Genomic DNA, 21,783 nt, shown 5'->3' on the forward strand with positions numbered 1-21,783 from the left:
TAACATCATGCATGAATGCCATAAACCATAAATATTAATAGCATGAATAAGCATGCAATAATGCGAGCACGCAGGGAGTTCACGTGCATGCAGAAGATACAGTGGGTGCATATATGATACCTATTTGTACTTGTATAGAAGCACAATTTTACAATCCTATGGAATAGACGTTTTCGATAATTACGACACAACATTATCGTTTTGAGATGCTGGGCCTGATGCTGGGTTAAGTAAGATGGCAATCGCGTTTTACTGTCACGAGCCACGTGCAAAGATGCAAAACGTCTTCTTCAACATGCATGCATGAAAATGTTTTTTCATTTTGAAAAAATAAGTGTGAAAATAAGCTATAACACAAGAACGAGGCTGCTGGTCGTGGCCTGGTAGCCTCGTTTTAGTGTTACGGCTTATTTTCACATTTATTGGTCAAAGTTAAAAATTCCTTTTATGCATGTGTACAAGAACAATGTTTTGAAAAGAACTTAAAATCCATGTAATTTAGGGTGATTCTAAGTTTAAAACCATAATGTTGGACGTAATTATCGAACGTACGTACGTTTAAATACAAAATCTACCTATTTACCAGTTCAAGTACGGTGTTAAACCATCCAAATGAAAAATATTTTGAAAACGGTTTATAATTCAAACTATCAGTTATGCTGACGCGACCGAAATTTTGATTTAGCCAATCGCACGCTTGCAAACGTTCGCTAGTTACCAGTTTTAACTCGTCTTAAACTCACACATGCGAATAACTTACAAAAACGCCCAACGTTCATGACATAATATCGGACAACTTTAATTTCGCATTTGCATTCCCGAGCGTAATTAAAACCTCCGGGCGGAATTAGTACCCTCGCCCTGTGCTTGGCACCGGCTCGTGCATAAACGTTCATTAGGTTTCGGACGTCGACCCCTGGTGAAATTGGTAACTTTTGCTTTTGATTTGATGAGAAATGATGATTTTTTTACTATTACTCTTTTTTAATACCAAGCAGACCGCACGGTACGATAACGAATCCCGCACTCGATATCGGTGATATATCATACTAGGCTGCATAACACATGCATGCTAAAACACAGAACTATGGATTTTATCATCTTGGTGGACTTTATTAAATCGCCAAACGCAAACAAAATGAACTTCAAAGTGGAAGAAAAGTCCATATGTAAACAAACGGTTTGATGTATGATTAGAAATTTGAATTCAACGTTGAAAAGATTGAGAGCTATAGTGCACTAGTGCAGTAGGCACAACTGTCATAATACCTTTTGATTTGAAAGATGCGCCATTCCACTTGCCACATCAACGGCAATTTTCAAGAGTTGACGATCGTTCAAGGTGGAAGTTATATGCGAGCCAAGGTTAGTAATAAGTTTACTCTTCCTCAGAAATTTCTGAAGATTTCCAGCAGAGCAGAACTCTGTCACCACCATTAGTTTTCCTGAAGTAAAATATTTGATATTCGCGACATCAATTAAAAATACGTAATTATAAAGTGCCGAACAACCCTACCTACTAAAGAAGAGATATTAATGAACAAATATAATAACAATGGTTTTCCATTTTTGTCGTACCTTCCACTGAACAACCGCCTATAAATCGTATTACATTTGGATGAGGTTCTTTGTTAATTTTTTTTAAAGTCTCCAACTCAGCCAAAAGATCAGATATATCAGACTTCTTCGCAGTATCTGAAACAACGTCAACAATTTTAAAAGTTGTGCTTTATATAATATCTATAAGAAATAGAAAACATTTTCCATGTTTCTAAACAGTTTTAGTATAAATTTCGAGGTGACTATTGTTTTTCCAGCTGCATTCTGATTGGTCAAGATTCACTGTATCTGAAGTGATAGTCATTGGTCGGTGACTATAGCTTTTTGTTGGTGTTTTTCAACTTTGAGATTTGAAGTAATTAGACTTTTTTATGAAATTATTTTGATTATTATTTGCAATCACCTCGAAATTTATACTAAAATATTTAGTCGCCTCTGGCTCAGTAATCACCTCGCCTTCAAAGAACTAATTATTAAATAGAGGCCCCCCTTGGGGTTTAGGAGGACGTTATTAATTCGAGTTCTCCCAAACACTTGAGCGTGTTTCTATGACTGAATAGAAACATAAGAAATTTTTTTAATCTATGTCATTCATACTATAACTCAATAAAAAGATTTTGTACAGATATTATAGCTCGATTCAATTACAAATTCTAATTACATTACTTCGCTTGTCAATTTCGGTGGGAAATTATATATAGCAATAGGAATTGATTTAAGATTATTGACCTTTCAACATTTTGACAGCAACAAGCTCAGCATTATCGTGCCCGGAGCCGTATATGAAGCTTGTTTAACGATTCCAAATTGTCCAGCCCCGAGTGTTTTTTCCATTATGTGCAGTTGGTTTGGCGAAATTTCCCAGTCTTTTAATAAGGTTACATATGAGATCTCTTCTGGCTGGAGCTCTAAAGGAAAATTCGCATTTTCTCATGTCCCAGCTAATTTGGGAAATTTTACACCATGTTAGAAAGTATATATGGACAATAGACACCAAAAGTCTAGTGAATGCTATTCTTTTATATCATTTTGTTACATATGACAGGTGTGACAATTCTGTCGTCCAACAGACCCTAAATCATTTGTTTTTTGCCATGTTCAAGAATGAAAAATCCCTTTCACACTTTTATCATCATATCAAAGACATTTTAGCTACTTATCATGTAGATTTGCAAATTTAACTTTCCACTGTGCAGGCAGCCAGTGCCTCTATTCGAAACATTGAACAGCTTGCATTAATTGAATCAGTTAAGATTTTGTGGTACTTCACTTTACAGTTCAACATTGAGTGAAGTGACACAAAATTTTAACTAATTAATGGGAGAATATAAATTCTTTGTTTTGAATAAAAGAAAAATTTCCCTGCAGCTACAGTTACTAACCGCTTTCTTCGTTCAACTGTTCCAGCTCAAGCAATGTATCATTTCGGGAATTTGCGATCCAGGATTCAAATTCCTTTCATATAAAGAAAAAAAAAATTGTAAATTTTGACTTTTTTCATAAATATCTACATCTTGAAACATTAGTTTTCAGACATTCTGTCTTGCATATACTTGATGAAATAGATCTTTCCCCTTTTAGCTTTCAAGCGCGCAATGCGTGACGATAGTTGATTATGAAACAACTTTGAGCTGCGATATCACTCTGCCGTTGGAAGTGATTTTTTCGTTGTAAGAAAAGCTTTCCGATTCTTTTGGCTTTTTTTTGTTGATCGTTAACTTAATCTAGAAACAAATCGCTCCTGAACATATATGGCGGAATCAACTACCGCAAGTCACGCATTGCGCACTTAAACGCCATGAAGGGGAAAGGTCTATTATAGTAGATATGAACATCCGTAATAGCGGAGGGCGAAAATTTATGTGAACATCGGAGATCTATTACAGTAGATATGAACATCCATGATTACGAAGGCGACATCTGCAAAAAGAAGCCATGCATGTAGCCGTGCCTGCATGCTATTTCCTATCATGCAAGAAAATCTTTTGTTAGCATTTTCTTTCCGAAGAAACACGCAGCGGAGTTACATACAGATATACAGATATGCAATAATAGTGATTCATTTTCATAATTTGCAGTCATCACACACTGTTTGAAACAGAAAAGATAAATGATATTGGCGTAGCCATGCAGAACTAGAATTTGGGGACCGATATTCATATATTCGTGATACGCAGGATTAAATTCTTTTCAAATCAATTGTCTTTACAGTCTGTTAACATATAAATATGTATATGGGCTCCACCCCAATTATCGATGCTGGCTGCTCCACTGAGTAAATGTCTATATTATATATCATTACTATATATATATAGTATATAAAAAATATGTGGAAACTGTTGGTTTACCTTGATCGAATTATTTTTGCGTCTATTCTGAATTTTCTTTACTATAAAAAAAAGGGAAAACGCAGCAAGGCAAATAAACACACCAGATCCTGCTACCGCCCCAATAATGGCCGTTGAGATGTTTTGACCACCCACGGCATTGTCCGTTGAAACAACTCGTGGATTCTCTGCACTCTTTGTTGGAACACCCTTCCGTCCCTCGATTGTTACGTTGTAAAGATAGACGGCTTCACCACTGATACCATTCTTATCAACACCTTGCACTTTAAAATTGTATAATCCAGGTTTTTCTAAAAAATGAAGGAAATGAATAGATGACTAGAAGATTTATTAGATCGATGACTAGAAGATTACTGGTCATAAGCAGTTTTCTCAGTTATGAGAAGTTTATATTTAGTCCCCATGAAATTGGCAATTAATAGGCATAGGAAACTGACAAAATTTCAAATTCGAAGTTCACACTAAACTTTGACTGTGCAAGAAGGGCATTGTTATATAGTTACATTTTTTTGATATCTAAAACGACGACGATCATCGTGCGCTGTTTCAATGCATTTTCACTTCGGTTGGTGTAAAGCGCATTGTTGTGAAAGTGATTGATTTCAACATTATTGCTTATACGAAATTTGTTTCAATATTTTAAAACCTTTTTGTATAACTTCTGTTGCAATTTCAGCTACGTTAAATAGTATAGTGCGTACTCACCAAAATCACATAAAAAAGGACTTGACTCAACTGGTTTTTGGAACAATAAGTCACTCTGATTTGTCCCCCAGGATACTATATAATGATCGACAATATTATTAGCAGCAATTTCTGGCTTCAGCCATGAAAGTGTTAAACTTTTTCCATGTACCACGACGGAGAAGTTTCTAGGTTCACTTGGTCCTATAAAAATAGATGTAAGAGTAAAGTCTGTAAATTGTGATGATCATGCAGTTTCTCCAAACTTTTTAAAATGAGATCCGCCATTTTCTTAGAAGAAAGGCAGAATTCAAAATAATTTATACGACTATGTACCTATAGAGTGTATCAGTAAGGAAAATTGAAATATTTTAAACCCAAATTAAAAATGGTAATGTCTATAATCCTTTGTTAAATGATTAGGAGTAGCATTAAATTAATAATTGCCAAAGATAAAAATATTATTTATTCTTAGCTTTCGGTACTAAAATTTTTGATGAGGGTTAACTGGCGACAAAACAGAAAAAATTGAAAACAAAATGTTCCCGCCGAACGCCACAACCAGTCAACACTTTATTCATAATTCAGTAATTATCGTGTTTTCGGACGTTTTACGGATCTACATACTATAGCTCTTCGGGTCAGCATTTTACTTGAAAGTTTATAATGAAGAATGAAGTCTTACCAAGAGGAGGTCGGGGACAGAAAGCGTAGACAATTCTGTCGTCCAACAGACCCAAATCATCAAATGATGATGTAAGCGTTTGACCAGCTGTTGATATATTTGTCAAGAATGGCACCGTTCTAACTTTTTGTTGACGGTTACCAACAGCAATCCCAACAATGATTATGCCTTTGTCTCTCAGTTTTTTTGCTTCAGCTATGGCGATGTCGTGCGGTTCTTCAACTTCTGACGACCTTGTCGTTGGTGGCCCATCAGTGAGCAGGATTATGACATCGTCTTTATCTTCTCGATGATTTAGTGAATTATTTCTCTTGAATATCTGTAAAATGATCAATCTATGTATATTTAGAGCCCTTATATAGACGCTATTATACACACTTTTTGTTATATTGCAAAGGAAAGCAGGTCACAAATTGATGGTTATTGATTTGGCCGCTATCCTTAAAAAAAATTGCATGCTTTTATCGTCGCAAACCATTAATATAAGACTAAAAACATACTTGATTTTAGGATGGCTCGATATAGTCAATATTTTAAATAGTACTGATAATTTGAGATATTCCCAGGACTATAATTTGATAGCATAATTTGTTTTTTTTCCAAAAAAAATGTTATTGACTTTTTTAAGATCATATAACTCATTGCATTTGTTTTGATATCATTATACAATTACTTAATGGTTTCCGTGTTTGGGTGGCCTGATCTAAACACGCGGGAGTGTTGCGAGAGTTAAGAAAAGCGCGCGAATTTAAATTTAAATTTTCTAAAACTTTACATTTCCGTGTTTGGATGGCCTGTTTCAAACACGGGCTTCGACCATGCAGTCAGAACACGCGTTATATACATGTTATTTTACAATTATACATTCACTGAATAAATGATTAGATTTGAAACCATAAACAATTTGACTTACCTCATTTGCTTTTAGTAAGGCTACATCTGTTCTTTTTAGATGATGACTTGTCCAAAAGGGATGGCGGAGCCCGATGATTCTGCTTACCAAATCCGTTTTATTCCGACTTTTCATTGATAATAGTACTTCAGTATATCCCTTGTCACTAAACGCCATGATTGAAATATGGCTTCCTTCTGGTGAGACATTCAGTTGAAGATTGTCGACAAGTACATGAAGAAAGACTTTACAGTACATAAAGTTTATGTGTTGAAGAAAAGCTGTATTATCAACAATAATCAAAATATCTTTAATGCATTTGCCTACAAAATTAGTAAAACGGCAAAATGATTAATCCAAAAGAGAGTGCACAAGTACCTCGAAGTACCAAATTATACTTAATTTGTTTGGAAAGAATATAAATTATTGCATTTATCAAAGATTGTTGGATTTAAAAGTGGGCACCTGTTCATATACAGGCGATTTTTCTTCTGATTTTAATGTAAAAAGTTAGATCTAACAGAAATTTGATTATATAGGTCATTAGCTGAGGCGCGTATTTTTGAGGCAAAGAAAATCCACGAGTTTTTAAAACCCTCAATTATATTCGCACGCAAAAAAAATTAGGCGAAAGTAAAAGAACAAAACAATAAAAAAATGGTGGGAGAACTTACTTGGAGTAGCTTTAGTTTTCCTTAGTTCTATAGTTTTGGATCGTTCTGTTATCTGCTTATTACAGCAAATATCCAGAGCTACGCAGATGAAACTAAACCTAGGATCGTTGGTGGATAAATAGTTGTCTAATGTTGCAATCCAAAAGGACGAAACTTTCCCAAATGTTGTGTAATTCAATTGTCGCACACTACCATTAACATCAGTTCGTTCCCAGTACATCTCTTGTATATCACCAGATGCATTACAGGTCAAAGTTAGTGGTCCTGGATGCGAATAATATCTCGGCCCAGTTATAAGACCAGAAAACTTAATATTCTTTGGTGTTGTTCGTCCGCATTCTGCAATGGAAAATAAGAAAAGTTTAGAGGAACTTGGGCAAGCGAAAGATATAGTTCGTATTCTAGTTCGTCTTTGTAAGTTCGTCGCGTAATGTAATTATAAGTACCGTATATATTAGGTTTACTAATGATTTCAGTTGCAACAGAAAAATCTGACTGTTGTTATAATTCAATATTCAATGGACTCGATCCCCTAAGATCGACAAGGACAGGGACACACGACACATGCACGACTATAGCTAGGGAAAGGTTTCGTAGCCAATTAATTTGGATGGAAAGGGTGCAATTCGTCATAAAAGAAAATGGTTCTTCGCCCCGTAAAGAGAGGAAATGTTTAATGCTGATCCAAATTAAAACTTTTGCAGGCTCATATTGTCAGAGGAAAACGTACATAAAATAGAGAGCAGTGGGTAAACGAAAAGCTTTTAATTTTTTGTTGCGAAGACCTGAAAAACCGAGCCCTCTGTATACAGGGAAAACATTTATAGAATTTACTGAATCATTGTATAGAGAGCGGTGCTGTGTAGATTGCATGTAACAGTACGATGACCCCAATCGTTCATTTGTTGATTTTGAAAACAATGTTTTATCATCAAGCATACCCGGTTGTTGCTTACAGACTCCATTAGCAGTCCGCGAGATCAAAGTGACGACCAAAAACATAAACCAAATATTAGAATAATGCATATGTTTCCTAAGAAAAGAAGCAAAAAATATGAAAAAAAAGTGTGCATATGATTGAAGTGAAACCGTCAATCAAATTAGAGAAGAAAAAAACAGATTTTGCATCAAATGTGTTGGCTAAAACTGGCAAATGTGACCGAGAGGACAAGTGGTGTTTTTAAAACGAAAGGATGATTCAAGTATCCAGGATCACGTTGCGAGGGAAAGCATAGAAACGGGCATGAAATTTCATAATTTTCCCTATAGACCTCTTTGCACACGGCGCATGGGTTTTGCGTGGAAAGCCTTGAAAGTATTTGAGTGGTTGTCGCAAAACTTCGGGTAAATTAATACCAAAGCCTGTCCGTTGGACCTGATGAGGAATACAGACAGTCGTGAACAAAAGACAAACAAGCAGCTACATGTTTACAGACACTGTCGTGACCACCAGGACAAAGAAAAAACAGATTCAACCGAGGTCTCATCTGTTATTGCTGTGATATCTATTGTTAGGCTTCTTAGATAATATTTTTTTCAATATTTTGCTGTCCGAACTTTTCCCGCGCTGCAAATTAGCCAATCAAATCTTTCCAAGCAAACCCACTCGCCGCGTGCGGAAAAATCTATTTGATGCCAGCTCGTGTTGATCACACGTAATCATGAAGATTTGAAGCCCTCCATGCATGACGCGTGCATTTCTTGTCCAATAGGAAAGCAAGAAAGATGAATTTTGACATTAGGTATAACACAATAAATTATAATATCATTCCAATATAATATCACACCAATGTAGAGCAAGTAGAGTTACAAAAGAATTTTTTTCGTCTAGCCGTCAAAAAGACCACTTAAAAATCCAAAGGTTAAAGGAATTTATCTTCAGTTCCAATGTCTTTCTGCTTTGTTATGCTTCGAGTCTTATGCTCATCACCCTGTGCTTATATCGATGCTTATGTCGCACGCCTCATTGCATTTCATCGTTTTGACATTTGCAAGCTAGTGTTTATTTCACTCGTGTGAACCACTGACTGAACCATGCTTTAGCTAACAAGGATGAATTTCGTTTTAACTAATCGCCATATTTGTTTATATTTTTCAAGCAAAGCCAATCAGTATTAGTACTTCATATAAAATTGTATATATTGTACTTTTTATCAAAATTTACGCATTCTGATTGGGTTACAGAAAATGTAAACAAGCTTGCTGGCTGCTAAAACGAAATTTTCCCTTGCTGCTTTAGGTCAGCCTTAGATATCGAACTTTTCATGTGCCGAACCAATTGTTAATAGCTAAAATCTCGGTTAGAATTCATTATAATTAATGAATTCCATTCGGCACAAACAATTGTCTTAAAATTTAGCCTTCTCCGAAAAGCTTTAGGAAGCATGTAAAAACGCTTATTGACGCTGACAGTCTATTGTGAATGTCGTATAAAGTGCCTTTACTATGTCTTTAAAGACTCATCCTCAACAAAGATATATGAACAACAATGCATGACCGCCAGCTCCGTGCATGTGCGTTTTTTTTTTCCAGCGTTCAGAGCCTTTTGATTTCGAGACAAAGGTCCTCTAACTGCTCTTCAAGTGTTGAAGAGGGTCCGGCAAACAGTTGTTATAGCTGTATTTTTTCACACTCACAGTCATATAGTAATACTGATGAACTAAAGTATTCAGAAACATCGATGCCTGCTGATAAAGGTCGTCAGTGTATGAGGAAAAAGTTAATTATGACACATGTTAAAATTAATAGCATGAATAATTCTTGGGAATAAGCTACTTGTTAAAGACGGGTAAACACACATTAGTCAACCTTAACCTTAATATTCGCTGCGTTATGTTTAAAAAGAATCGCTATCTCAGAGACTCGCTATCTTTGATGGATAAGGCTAAGAAATACATATATAATTTAGTTTTATTAGCAAGAGTATAATTATAGCGATATCAGATAATATATAATCATTCATGATGATTATTTTATAAACAACGTATTGTGAGAACCGGACGAGTGCTAACTAACAAAAATAAATATTTTAGTTATACATACATTCTGGTTTGGCTTTCGGCCGATGGCCAGAGCTTGATCCTTGTTGAGTAATAACCTGAGTTAAAATAGCTCGGTGGTGCAAATGCTGTTTCCAGTGTAATATTATTAAATGTGTTTTGCTTTCATCATTTCACAAGCTTGTTGTTCTGATGCGGCTACAATAATTTACATAACACATTCACGCAATTTAGTGGCATGATTGACATAATCAAGAGGGCATTTGACATGGAGAACAGTAGATCCACAACCGGATTTTCATCTTTCTTAATCGTCATAACTCACTTCTGGCCAATGTTAATTTATTTGGGTCGAATTAGCACGCGCGAATTACGACTTTAATTTTAAAAGTACCACAGCCAACAAAACCAGTGGTTGTTGTAAACAATGTCATCAGATCTCTGCGATCTTTTCCAGCAACGCAGAACAGAGGGGACATTTTTCTGCGCATGCGCTAGTAGGAAATGGCGTGGAATACACGAGAGGCGCGATTTTCGCGGGTATTGTGGCGGGAAATTTGCTTGCATGCCTAAATAAATTTACAGTGATATAAAAAAGTAATAACATTTTCAACAGGTGTTTTAACATTGATAAACAAACACTTGCACGGAGAGCAGTTTTGATGTTCCAGCCAAATGACTGAATTATTAGTATTGTGACATCATCGAATATTTTTTCTTGTGAAATATGCAAGTGCAATTTAGCTGTCTTTAAAGTCGTATTTTCGAATTTTTCATGGTAGAGAAACTAGTTTTAGTAACAGATAATATTTTCAGCTTTAAAAATAAGCATAAATTGGTGATATAGCTAGGCTATTTTTTTTGCAAAACGCGATACAGTGCTCGAAAAAGTACTTGTTTTGTTTATAAACAAAAGCCTAAAATAAATTCAGCACGCTTCAATATTTAGGAATCACGCTTATTACTATTATCTTAAAGATAGACATTTAACTTAGTGCAGTTCGTTTAGAATTCGTCCTGCAGTACAAACAAGAAATCGAAAATCATACTAAAATGAAACGGAACGAACGTTCAGATGCTCTACAAAGATCGCCACTTTACCGAATTTTCCTCCAATTGATCATAGTGCAATTAAGTCAAGAATTATAAATACTTCAATATATAAGAATAAACAATGTGTTGATAAAGGCTGGATTTTGAGTAAAATACAAATATAATATTATGTTGTCTACACGTTAGAAGCGATAATTTGAAGCAACCGGTTTGAATTTGCGACCCACCCCTCAATCTTTACACTAAGTTTCAGTCTAAAATTATACATGCATGTGGACAACGTACCTTATGAAATGCTAACTATATTCACATTTTCTTAAGACGGACATCGGCAAATCGTATACCCACATATGATCTGGCTCGTGAAGGCTCTAGCTTTATTTACATTGCATTTTAGAAGCTTAAAAGACATTTGAATGTGTTGCCCAACGCATTGAAGGCCCTTATTTTCTTTTAGCTCTTGCTGTATGATACAATATTATACGAATATTAAATATTTAACTATATTGAACTAATTGGCGTCGCAAGCATCTCAAGTGGGTTATATTACTATACCTGCATTAATGCCATATGCATATTGTCTGTTTCGAATTAAGCCAGACAAAATCAACAGAAAACTGTCCACGCCTAACCGCTTATGGTCCTGTATTTTTTGCAATGAATAAACTGAATATACCACACACAAAGACAAGATAAACTCAGATTAATTCAAATATAACATGCATGCACTAGTAACTGTAGTCAAAGAAAACAACTAAATAGGAGCTTTACTGAATGCGACTTTAGACATGCAGATGAGGCCTGAACATTTGCTTGGGATTATATATTTTTGTATTATATCAATTAATATATCTTATGAACAACCATAAAATTCGACTTTCATCGAGATATGTTCATTCTCGTAACAATGATTGCAGAATTTTTTTTTTTTGTTTCTGAACCACTCGTTATCATTTATCACAAGTTATGATAAGCTCACGCGTGTCTATTTGTGGCAACGACGATGATGTTGTGACGTTATTATAGAAAGGGTCTATTAGTAGTTTCCCGCATGTCTTTTCAGGTATACAAAGTTGCATGTTATATTGAATATTGAAAGGGAATTTTACATCTGGAATGCGATACGTTCCTAGCCACAAGGCAAATTGCAACCCGAAACGCGTATATATTTCATGTACTTACTATTTTCACAATGTTTTCCTTTGTACATCGGGAATATTATTTACACAAGAAATAAAAGCTTTTTCGATGCAAATCAAGGTCCCATTATTTAGGCATTCAATCACTTCGTTTTTGAAGCTTGCGTGAAGATTTTCTTTTTTATAATACTTTATAAAATAGAAAAAAATATAAAACTCATATAAAAACCTAAAATCATTTATCATTATTATATGACAAGTATATATCTGTATATATTATATCACTTCCGGTAAAATGGAGCTCAGTGATTGGCAGAGAAAATTTTCAGGGGTCCATTACTTTCGCGTAATGGACCCGCACTTTTCCGTAATGGACCGGCACTTTCCCGTAATGGACCGGCACTTTTCCGTAATGGACCGGCACTTTCCCGTGATGGACCCGCACTTTTCCGTAATGGACTGGCACTTTTCCGTAATGGACCGGCACTTTCCCGTAATGGACCGGCACTTTTCCGTAATGGACCGGCACTTTCCCGTGATGGACCCGCACTTTTCCGTAATGGACTGGCACTTTCGCGTAATGGACCGGCACTTTCCCGTGGCTATCTTTAAAAGGGGGAACGAGGAATCGGGGAATGGGGGAATCGGGGAATGGGGGAATCGGGGAATGGGGGAATCGGGGAATGGGGGAATCGGGGAATGGGGGAATGGGGGAATCGGGGAATCGAGGAATCGGGGAATGGGGAAATCGCGATATAAAAATGTGATATTTCATTATTATTATTAAATACGACAAATATTAAATACGACGAGCATCGTACGACGAGTCTTTAACTTCTTTTACAACAACTTCCCGGCGATTGTTATATTTGCCGAGATATACAACGCCAAACGTCCCGCTTCCAAGCTTCTTACACTTTGCAAAACACTCCCAATCGAAAGTTGCAAGGCCGTCAATTTTTTTTTTTCTTTCTTTTTGCTAAGCTGTTGTATTTTAAAGCTTCCTGCCATTTTGGCTAGGAAAACGTGTGCTCTATTTTATGTCAATCATGCATGCAAACACCTTTAGCCAATCGGAAGCTTTCAAATTTATTCTAAATATTTGGAAGACCTTCAGTTCTTGAAACATTAATTAAGAATAAGCCATGGAACGGGAAAGCAAACAAGTCGTATTAAAGGCTATGTAGCCTAGGCTTGGAACCACCCTATTGATGGTGTTACAAAAGGCCACATGGTACAATTTAACTGTGCAAAGAACTATCTTGCAGTGTGTAAACGCCATCAATGTCTACTCAAATCAAAGTTCGCCAGTTCAGTTCTAGTTTACAAGAAGATTGAGCTTTATTCAAACGGCTTTTTATTCCCTCTGAGAGCCGCTTTTCAGGCTATTCCGACCCTTTATCGCGTTTTTTATCTCAATGAATCGCATTTTCCCTTTATCTCATTTTCAGTTTCCCCGATTCCCCCATTCCCCGATTCCCCCATTCCCCGATTTCCCGATTCCCCCATTCCCCGATTCCCCGATTCCCCCATTCCCCGATTCCCCCATTCCCCCATTCCCCCATTCCCCGATTCCCCCATTCCCTGGTTCCCCCATTCCGCGATTCCCCCATTCCCCCATTCCCCGTTCCCCCTTTTAAAGATAGCCCTTTCCCGTAGTGGACTGGCACTTTTCCGTAATGGACCGGCACTTTTCCGTAATGGACCGGCACTTTCCCGTAGTGAACCGGTCACTGAGCTATATAATAGAGAGGTTAAGATACCCCGGTTCCGGTGTACGGGTACGGGTATCGCCATCTTGTTTACTATTTTTTGCTGATGTCAGCAAATTTACCCGTAATATCTTCCCGTTTTCCCGCGGTAGAAAGGCATTTACCCGTCGATAAAAACGAGTAAAGTTTTTCAACGTTTTTGAGATGGAAAAGCGGGTATGTATATATTTTATTATCGTTAAAGTATAGATAGATAATCTATCATTGATAGTTCAGTGAGGGAGGGATAGGTCGGGGCAAAGAAAATAAAAAAATTTAGAAGTCTAACACCTGACGAAGATCCTTCGCTCGAAATGTCGACGTTTCTCAATATTTTTTCCAGTTATCTATCTTTATATTCATGCAAAAGGCTGATGTTTAAAAAGGGCAATTGTTACTGTTGTAAAGTAACTGTGCCAAAGTTATTGATAATGGTTTCATTAGTAATTCATTAACAGCTTTTTTCATTCCTCTTTATAAATACTATAGACAATGTTTAGATGGCATGCTTGTCACGATGTGGACTTGTTAAGGGAAGTGGTCTCTGCTCGACCAAAGTCTACCAATGACTGGAATTTAATTGCAGCTAACCTCCAACATGCATGGGGTGATACAGTTCAAACTGTAATTAAAGGCCGTTCGTGCAAAGAGCACTTTGAAGTGCTTTTAGCACACCACAAAGTTGGTAATGCTGCTGCACTAAAGAAGTAATAATATCTTTCTATATATAATATATAATATATTCATCTGTCAATTATATATATTGTGCACAAGTTAACAACTGAAGTTGAATGCACCTGGATATAACTATTTTGTTATTCCTATTATTTTTTCTTAGATCAGGCACTGAAGAACAGTATGGTGAAATTGAGCAATTATTGGATGACATATCTGCATTTATTGATGATATGCAAAAGGCCACAACAACCAAAAGAAAGAAAGATGAATTTGATAGAAAGAATGCAGAAATGTTTCGAGATGCTGCTATGCTTTCAATGAGAGAAAGTAGGTTATAAAGATGCAATCCTAAGCTGAGTGGTTAAAAAATTGCTTTTGTTTGGGGCAAACATGCAGGGCTGCAAATAAATTTTGGAGGGGGTATGGAAGGGGGGTAGTTAATATTAAAACAGCTTTTTAAGGCATCACCATTAATATTTTGCATACATTCAGGCCCAGAGTACCCCCCCCCCATCCCTTTGAATGGTCCTGGTGGCATATTTTATTTTGGCATATATGGTTATATTTTTTTAAAAGAACAACCAAACAATAGTGACACTGAAGATGAGGATGCTGCAAATGAAAGTGAGCTCTCAACTAATAAAGGCAAGTCTATAGTTTCTCTTCTAACCTTACCATATTAATAATTACCATATACTAAAAATACAATGCTTACCAGTTCACACTTTGTGCTATTGTAAATGATAGGTAAGAAAAGAAAAAGAATCAACAAGTCTGATCTTGTTACATACCTGTCACAGAAGAGCGAGGCAACTAATGAAATGAAGGAAAAGGAGCTAGAGTTTCGAAACCATGCATTGGAGATTGAAACTGAATTAAAAAGAGAAGAAATGGCATTAGAAAAGAAAAGATTAGAAGTTCAAGAAAAGCAAATTGCAATACAGTTTGAAATGTTAAAATCGTTCATGAGCAAGTTCTCAAAAGAAGATTAAATGTTAATTATTTTATTTTATTGTTAACACTTAGAGAGCATTCATAACTTCTGTGGTATGGGGCTATGTATTTACATTTCACACTAATGTACTAGAAGTACAGCAACTGACTGTCAGGAAACACTAGAAATGAATAAAGATCTACAAATTTTGTTGATTCTCCTAATTTTTCCCAGAAAACATCTGCCCCCCCATTCAAATCTTCATAGCCCTTGCCAAATAAATTATCAATGTTCATGTTTACACACGTTTATTGTAAATGCTTTTCTCTGTTATAAAATAATTTGCTAGCACCACATTAATGAAAATTATGTTAGAGTGACGCCGTTAAATTATTAAAAATGAATCGTTCAACTTATTGCGTATAATTACAGACTTTAATTTAATGACCCAAATAATTTTGGAGATCAGGGGGAGCCAAATTAAAAAATCTTGATGTGGTGCTGCCATAAAGGCATGTATGGCAGTTTATTAGAATGGCACCCACAACGTAGTACATGCCAATTGGTTGTAAAAGTACCTTAAGGTTCTTTTTGAAATCGAGGAAAGCAAAGTACTGAACCAGTTTACCAAATGTCCACTCAACTGATACACGTAGTTTACTCATGGATTTGTTGAAACTTTGTTGATCTCTTGTTACTGCTGCTCCTCTATATGGTGCAAGTAAATGTGGTCGAAGTGGGTATGCTGGATCTCCGTACAATGTAAATATTTGGGGTGGTCTAAATAAATCTTCAAGCTTAGGTAACAATTTGCTCTCATGCAGCATAAATGCATCATGGTGTTTCCCAGCAATTGGACCATATAAGTTGGAAATAAGTCCATTAGGACAAACAACACTCTAAAGAATAAAAATATTCATTTTGAAATTACATTACAATATAAATAATATTATGGCTAAACAAAGACAAAAGCTCAAAATTAATTAATTAAATGGCAGTAAACATAAAACCTATGAGTGAAACCTGAAATTTTAAACCGTGTACACGCTTATGTCCAGAGAAGAGAATTCTTTGGTTTCTTATTGGTCTGCAGCATGGCCGCAACGTTCCATCGATGAATCCCCAGCAATTTTTAATAGGACTTCCGGAATCATGAATAGCTCTAGCAAATACATCAACTTGAATCCAGTTTTGATCAAGCTCTTCAAGCAGGTAATGATACCGTTCATAAATGTCATTGAGAATCTAGAGAAAATATTATCAAACACAACTCAAATAAAGATCTGATGGTAATGCTCTGAGGCCAGTAGTATACATGGTGTCTCAGTAGCCGAAGCCAGCATTTCAGAATCCTATTTGACTTTACCTGATGGACAATCATACTAAGTTCTGGTTCGGGTCTTCCAAACAAGAAACATAAATCTGAAAGGCGATTTGGATATGTTAGCCGTCTCAGCAATATTAAGAACGCCTCCAATCCACTAGCAACAGTTCCGTTTGGACACTTATAAAATGCAGGGATAGAAAAATGCAACAATAATTGGTGAATATCGTTCTTGGCAAATCTGCAACAAAATTTAAAGCAATCATAAGATATGAATGTAAGGATATGGTTTAATACATCGGAGCCATTTGTTCCGTAGTCAAATAGTTTACTATGATGCAGTCAATGACATACCTGAACAAATTAATGCACGCATTTTCATCAATTTTATCCAAATCTATTGTAAATGACAAATGGCTTTGTGGTTCGTTCATAATATAAAATGCTAAGATACTTTCAATATCTTCCTCAAAACTTTCATCCTCATCGTCCTCAGCAGCAAGACAAAACAATAAATCATCCAACTGTCTCCTGCAAGAATACAATTATAAAATATTTAATCTGTTTTGAGGAAAATAACAATAAAAAGGTATAACAACGTCAAATAAATATTTACCTTTCTTGGGCTGCCGCCATGTTTGTTTTTTACCCGGATTCCGAAACGAACGGGAATCTTAACCGGAATTTCTTACCCGGTTTACGACTACGGGTACGGGTAAAATACTCGCACCCGTACACCGGAACCGGGGTATCTTAACCTCTCTAATAATTCCTGGAGGACCGGCTCGCTGCCAAATCGTGTCCGCAAAACTGACATGGCGGATTTTGAGCTTTGCTGACGCCACATGGTTCCTTTTTCTCATGGTAGTTACCACTGACATACCGCGATACAAGGTGAAAAACTGTGTCCATCTCCCTCGTGGTTTTTATGAAAATATTTTCGGCTTTCGGTATGTATTTTTTGTATTTCATATAAATCTTCTTTTTTCCTGTTCAACAAATGGAAAGGAGACGTAGCTTTGTGCTCTATATGTCTGACGTTTTGAATGGCTTAATTCACTTATCGGGGGAATGATTTTTCTCATTCGGCTGTTATTTTATGGCATCCAGGTAAGCCGGTTTTTATAACAATTTCAGTTTTTTGCCTTTGGACTCGAATATAAACTGATTACCAAAGGTAATCCATATAAATCCATCAAAACTTATGGTACAAACAGCAAATATACTATTTTAGACCTTTGGTACATGTGCAATGTTATGTACTCAAACTTTATCATTTTCTTGACTTGTGTGGGGAAGGAATTAAATTCCTTGCAATGTCAATCTTTGAGTTTGGTCTATTTTGTTTTCATGATAGCAAACAATATTATATAATTGTAAATAGGTAAACCTTCCCCCCAGTGAGTCTATTAGATTTAAGCAATAATTAATATGATCTGACTGACAAAAGTGTGGAGTGGGTGCTGATACAAAGTAATAAGATTTTTGCTGCAAACAGTGTAAATTTCAACCTCTGATGATGGTGACTGTTAAAACCTAGTTAATATATTATCTTGTACAAGAAACGTTTGCCTTGTCAAATTCAAATCAATTATCATGGCTTATAATTAATTGATTTTTTAACTTCTTGCACCTTGTGAATAAATCTTGATCAGATCTCCATTTATATTTTTCAGGATGAGGATGCTATGAAATAAAGCAAGCTAGAGATGGCTTATTAATTGTCATGCAATTTGTTGGAACATTGAACTGAGATGTATGAAGCACATTATACACATTGTTATGAATCTGCATTGTTATCCTTGATTACCATGTTATCTGATTTTGTTGTGTGGCTGGTATTTTTATAACCATTGTTATATTTATAAAAGAAATAAATTTAAACATGCATTGTGTGAGCAGTGTATCTTCAATCTGCAGCCACTTTTATAATTTTCTGTTTATGGTATCAAACTCAAGAGGGCTAAATTCAATGGGCTAATCAGGAGTGATTGAGTCTATGGAGGGATGAATATTATTCATTAATAAGACCAGGGGTCCAGGGGGGCAATTAGATAATATTGAAAATTTTATAGCCCATTGAGGTACAATTAAGCTGATGAAATAACCTTAATGAAAAGTATATTATGCAAATATGACTCATGGTTGAAACTATATTCTTGCACTTAGTCAGCTGCCAAGCATCTTGCCCCGGAGCTTTGGCCTCTGTTTCTTTGGATTATACCTAGATATATTGTTCTGAAGACATTCAAGACCATTCAAAAAAACATTATTAATTGCATACTTTCAGTAATTCTGCTGTTCATGCAGGGTTCAAAAAAGTCTAATTGATGTCCATAAATATCAGTGCCAAAAAGTTCCAGCATTTGTTACAGGAATGTAGAAATAATGAAAATATAAAAAAAAACACCTGTCAGTTCGTGTCAGAATTAAAATCTTCAATTTTGTCCACAATTTTTTGACGTTTTAATATATATTTGTTCTTGCGTTGGCAATAACAGCGTCTACGACTTGTATTCATCTTAAAAAAACGCTTTATATTTCAAAAAAATGCAATTAATGATGTTTTCATGACTTTATATTTCAAAAAAACAAAACGGGAAATTTTTTTTATAAAGGCCAGGGGGGAGAACCAGTTGTTTAATAAATCCAGGGGGGAGAACACCCTTGTAACGGGCTCATAATTGAGCCCGGTCAGTGGTAACTACCATGGCCAAAAGGAACCATGTGGCGTCAGCAGAGCTTCTGCGGTTGCGCAGAAGGGCGAAGTCCGCCATGTTTTTGCGGACAGAAAGATGGCGGCGAAGTTACCGAAAAATGACGAGCCGGTCCTCCAGGAATTATTATAGCTCAGTGGAACCGGTACTTTCCCGTAATGGACTGGCACTTTTCCGTAGTGGACCGGCACTTTCCCGTACTGGACTGGCACTTTCCCGTAATGGACTGGCACTTTTCTTTCCGTAGTGGACCGGCACTTTCCCGTAATGGACTGGCACTTTCCCGTAATGGAGCGGCACTTTTCCGTAATGGACCGGCACTTTCCCGTAATGGACTGGCATTACGAGATAAAAAAAAAATCTAAATGAATAAGGTAAAAATAAATAGTCAGGAAATTAATTGCTATTGAAATGGATAAGACGTCTCCAGAAAATTTAGGTAAACTAAACAATTCATTGTTTTGTTTTTGTTTTTATCGAATGCGTACCAGGCTACGAGTACGAATATATGCATTTCTTGTTTGTTTCAAGTAAAATACATGACTTCTTATGCCATATAATGCCATGTAAAAAGCGATATGAAAGCATTCTTACAAAGTGACTTCTGTCCACATTGGACTTGTAAAACATCCACACTTGTTCTTCCTTTGCAACTTCATGTTTGTCAAACTCATGCTCAGTTGTGTTTGTTTGTTGTTGGTTGACAGTTGATCTTCTTTTTTTTTCTTTGAGACACTTTGCTAAGGCCATAGACAGGGAAGATAAATAAATCACACCTACTGATCTAGTTATTCACTCGCTGTTTGATCTTGTTAAAATGCTAAATCTAATATTACAGCACGGATAAAATATCTTTAGAGAATAACAATTCATAACGTGATTACGATTTTGAGTTCTCACTCAATTTCGAGTGATTACCAAAAAGCTAAGCCTATGGGATCGTTGTTAGATATAAAAAAAATATAGAAAAACCGTGAGAACAACTTCATTATTCTCATAATTCTGAGCCATATTTGATAGAAACGGTTTCTTCAAGCGGACATCATTTTACATCATCTTTTTTCTCATCCATGAGCTCAACCTCAGCTGGGTTGATCGATAAACAAAGCTTTCCATCCTTTAGTTGCTTTACATTGATGTAAGATTTCTACGGAAAAAAAATACTTAAAAGGCTAAAGATGAAAAAGTGAAAAACATAGTTATTACGCGGTTAGGGTAGTCATTTAAATGTAAATTTTTGGACTAAGTCTAAGAGTTCAGCTATTTGTTTAATTACACCATGCATGTTGATAAATTGCCGAAAGATTTCTCGCGTTAAAATTATCACGCATATATTTGGGCTGCCTATGGTTGAATTGTAATATTTTTTCCCAAACGGCAATTGAAGATGAAGTCATGGATAAAAAGACAGAATCTTCGAGGTTTAGCTTATAATACCAACCTGCACACATGCATGACTGTAAAATTATGATAACCTTTACCTCATCGTTAATCATCAAATCATGAAGACGTTGGCGGATTTCAGAGAATGTTGGTCGTTTCTTCGCATTAACCTTCCAACAGTTTGACATTATTTCGTATCTGAGTAAAGAAACCGATGCATTAAACGTTTTTACTATATGGCAAGCGTCACTTCCGAAGAAAGTAATTAGCTGAGAAGAATTTTCGGATATTCATTACTTCCAGGATTCAAGTACAATGCCAGCTGCTAATTGGCTATTGAACAAACGTTATAAATATGTACCAATGAGCAGCTAGCGTTGTACTTGAAAACTATCACGAATTTCAAGTCGATCGTATCCCGCATAAAGACAAGAAAAATTACGGCAAAACATCTTAAATTTTTTAATACTTAAGAGTATTTGAAGGAGTATTTTTTAGGGGGGAAAAGTCACCTAGTTGTCAGTAAAGTTATCCGTGCTTATATTTATAATAGTTTTTACGGCTTTTGTAACGGAGTTTTGATATTTTCGGACATGTTTGTTTATAGAATAGTGAGCAAGACTTTCCTACCTTAGGAAAATATATGTAGCATATTGATAATTGATTATGCATTACGTCATAGCAATGCGAAATTTAAAAAATGCAAATCGTATTCTTGGGATGCCTATGGACCGACTCTTTTCCGTAATGGCCCAGCCTTACCGGCGTCATTACGAGATTCTGAAAGAAATGCTTAAGAGAAAATTTATAGCTTTTGAAATTAATAAGATGTCTCCAGACGGTTTAGGTATACTCAACAATTAATGCACTATTTTGTTTTTGATTTTATTAAATGCGTACTAAGCTACGAATTCGTGCATTTCTTGTTTGTTTCAAATGCAAATACATGACTTATGGCTAAA

At 35.9% G+C, this 21,783-nt stretch overlaps 3 protein-coding genes across 7 annotated transcripts in view; all 3 read right to left on the reverse strand.

Moving 5' to 3' along the window:
• The window catches only part of LOC114534348, a 40,915-nt gene extending 32,513 nt beyond the window's left edge, over positions 1-8,402 (reverse strand). Inside the window, exons 1-10 of one of the 4 annotated variants that reach the window (XM_028555786.1) lie at positions 8,115-8,402; positions 7,785-7,876; positions 6,844-7,182; positions 6,191-6,492; positions 5,278-5,596; positions 4,614-4,796; positions 3,909-4,198; positions 2,943-3,015; positions 2,290-2,468; positions 1,625-1,695 (exon numbers count right to left, since the gene is read on the reverse strand). In XM_028555786.1, coding sequence (XP_028411587.1) covers positions 2,293-2,468; positions 2,943-3,015; positions 3,909-4,198; positions 4,614-4,796; positions 5,278-5,596; positions 6,191-6,492; positions 6,844-7,182; positions 7,785-7,869 — 1,767 coding nt within the window. In that variant the 5' untranslated portion in view covers positions 7,870-7,876; positions 8,115-8,402 and the 3' untranslated portion in view covers positions 1,625-1,695; positions 2,290-2,292. Of the gene's footprint in view, positions 1-1,624; positions 1,696-2,289; positions 2,469-2,942; positions 3,016-3,908; positions 4,199-4,613; positions 4,797-5,277; positions 5,597-6,190; positions 6,493-6,843; positions 7,183-7,784 lie in introns of those variants that run through there. The other 3 variants (XM_028555787.1, XM_028555784.1, XM_028555785.1) reach the window with 3 other exon arrangements.
• LOC114534347 (tyrosine-protein kinase receptor Tie-1-like) overlaps positions 1-21,783 on the reverse strand; it is a 106,956-nt gene that overhangs the window by 58,640 nt on the left and 26,533 nt on the right. The gene's annotated exons all lie outside the window — the stretch shown is intronic.
• Positions 15,202-17,359, reverse strand: LOC114534349 (protein ALP1-like). Of its 2 annotated transcripts, XM_028555789.1 has the most exons (6): positions 17,338-17,359; positions 17,076-17,252; positions 16,764-16,962; positions 16,421-16,642; positions 15,976-16,296; positions 15,202-15,333 (listed from the first exon to the last, which is right to left on the reverse strand). In XM_028555789.1, exons 1-6 carry the CDS (start codon positions 17,355-17,357, stop codon positions 15,277-15,279), a joined length of 996 nt encoding a protein of 331 aa, XP_028411590.1. In that variant the 5' UTR covers positions 17,358-17,359; the 3' UTR covers positions 15,202-15,276. The 2 variants fall into 2 exon arrangements, with proteins under 2 accessions (XP_028411590.1, XP_028411589.1); XM_028555788.1 differs by lacking the exon at positions 15,202-15,333 and having other exon boundaries at positions 15,768-16,296.

This window comes from Dendronephthya gigantea, unplaced genomic scaffold (genome assembly GCF_004324835.1).
Source record: "Dendronephthya gigantea isolate DGI-Jeju-01 unplaced genomic scaffold, DenGig_1.0 000099F, whole genome shotgun sequence".
In the NCBI taxonomy this organism is placed as follows: domain Eukaryota; kingdom Metazoa; phylum Cnidaria; class Anthozoa; order Malacalcyonacea; family Nephtheidae; genus Dendronephthya; species Dendronephthya gigantea.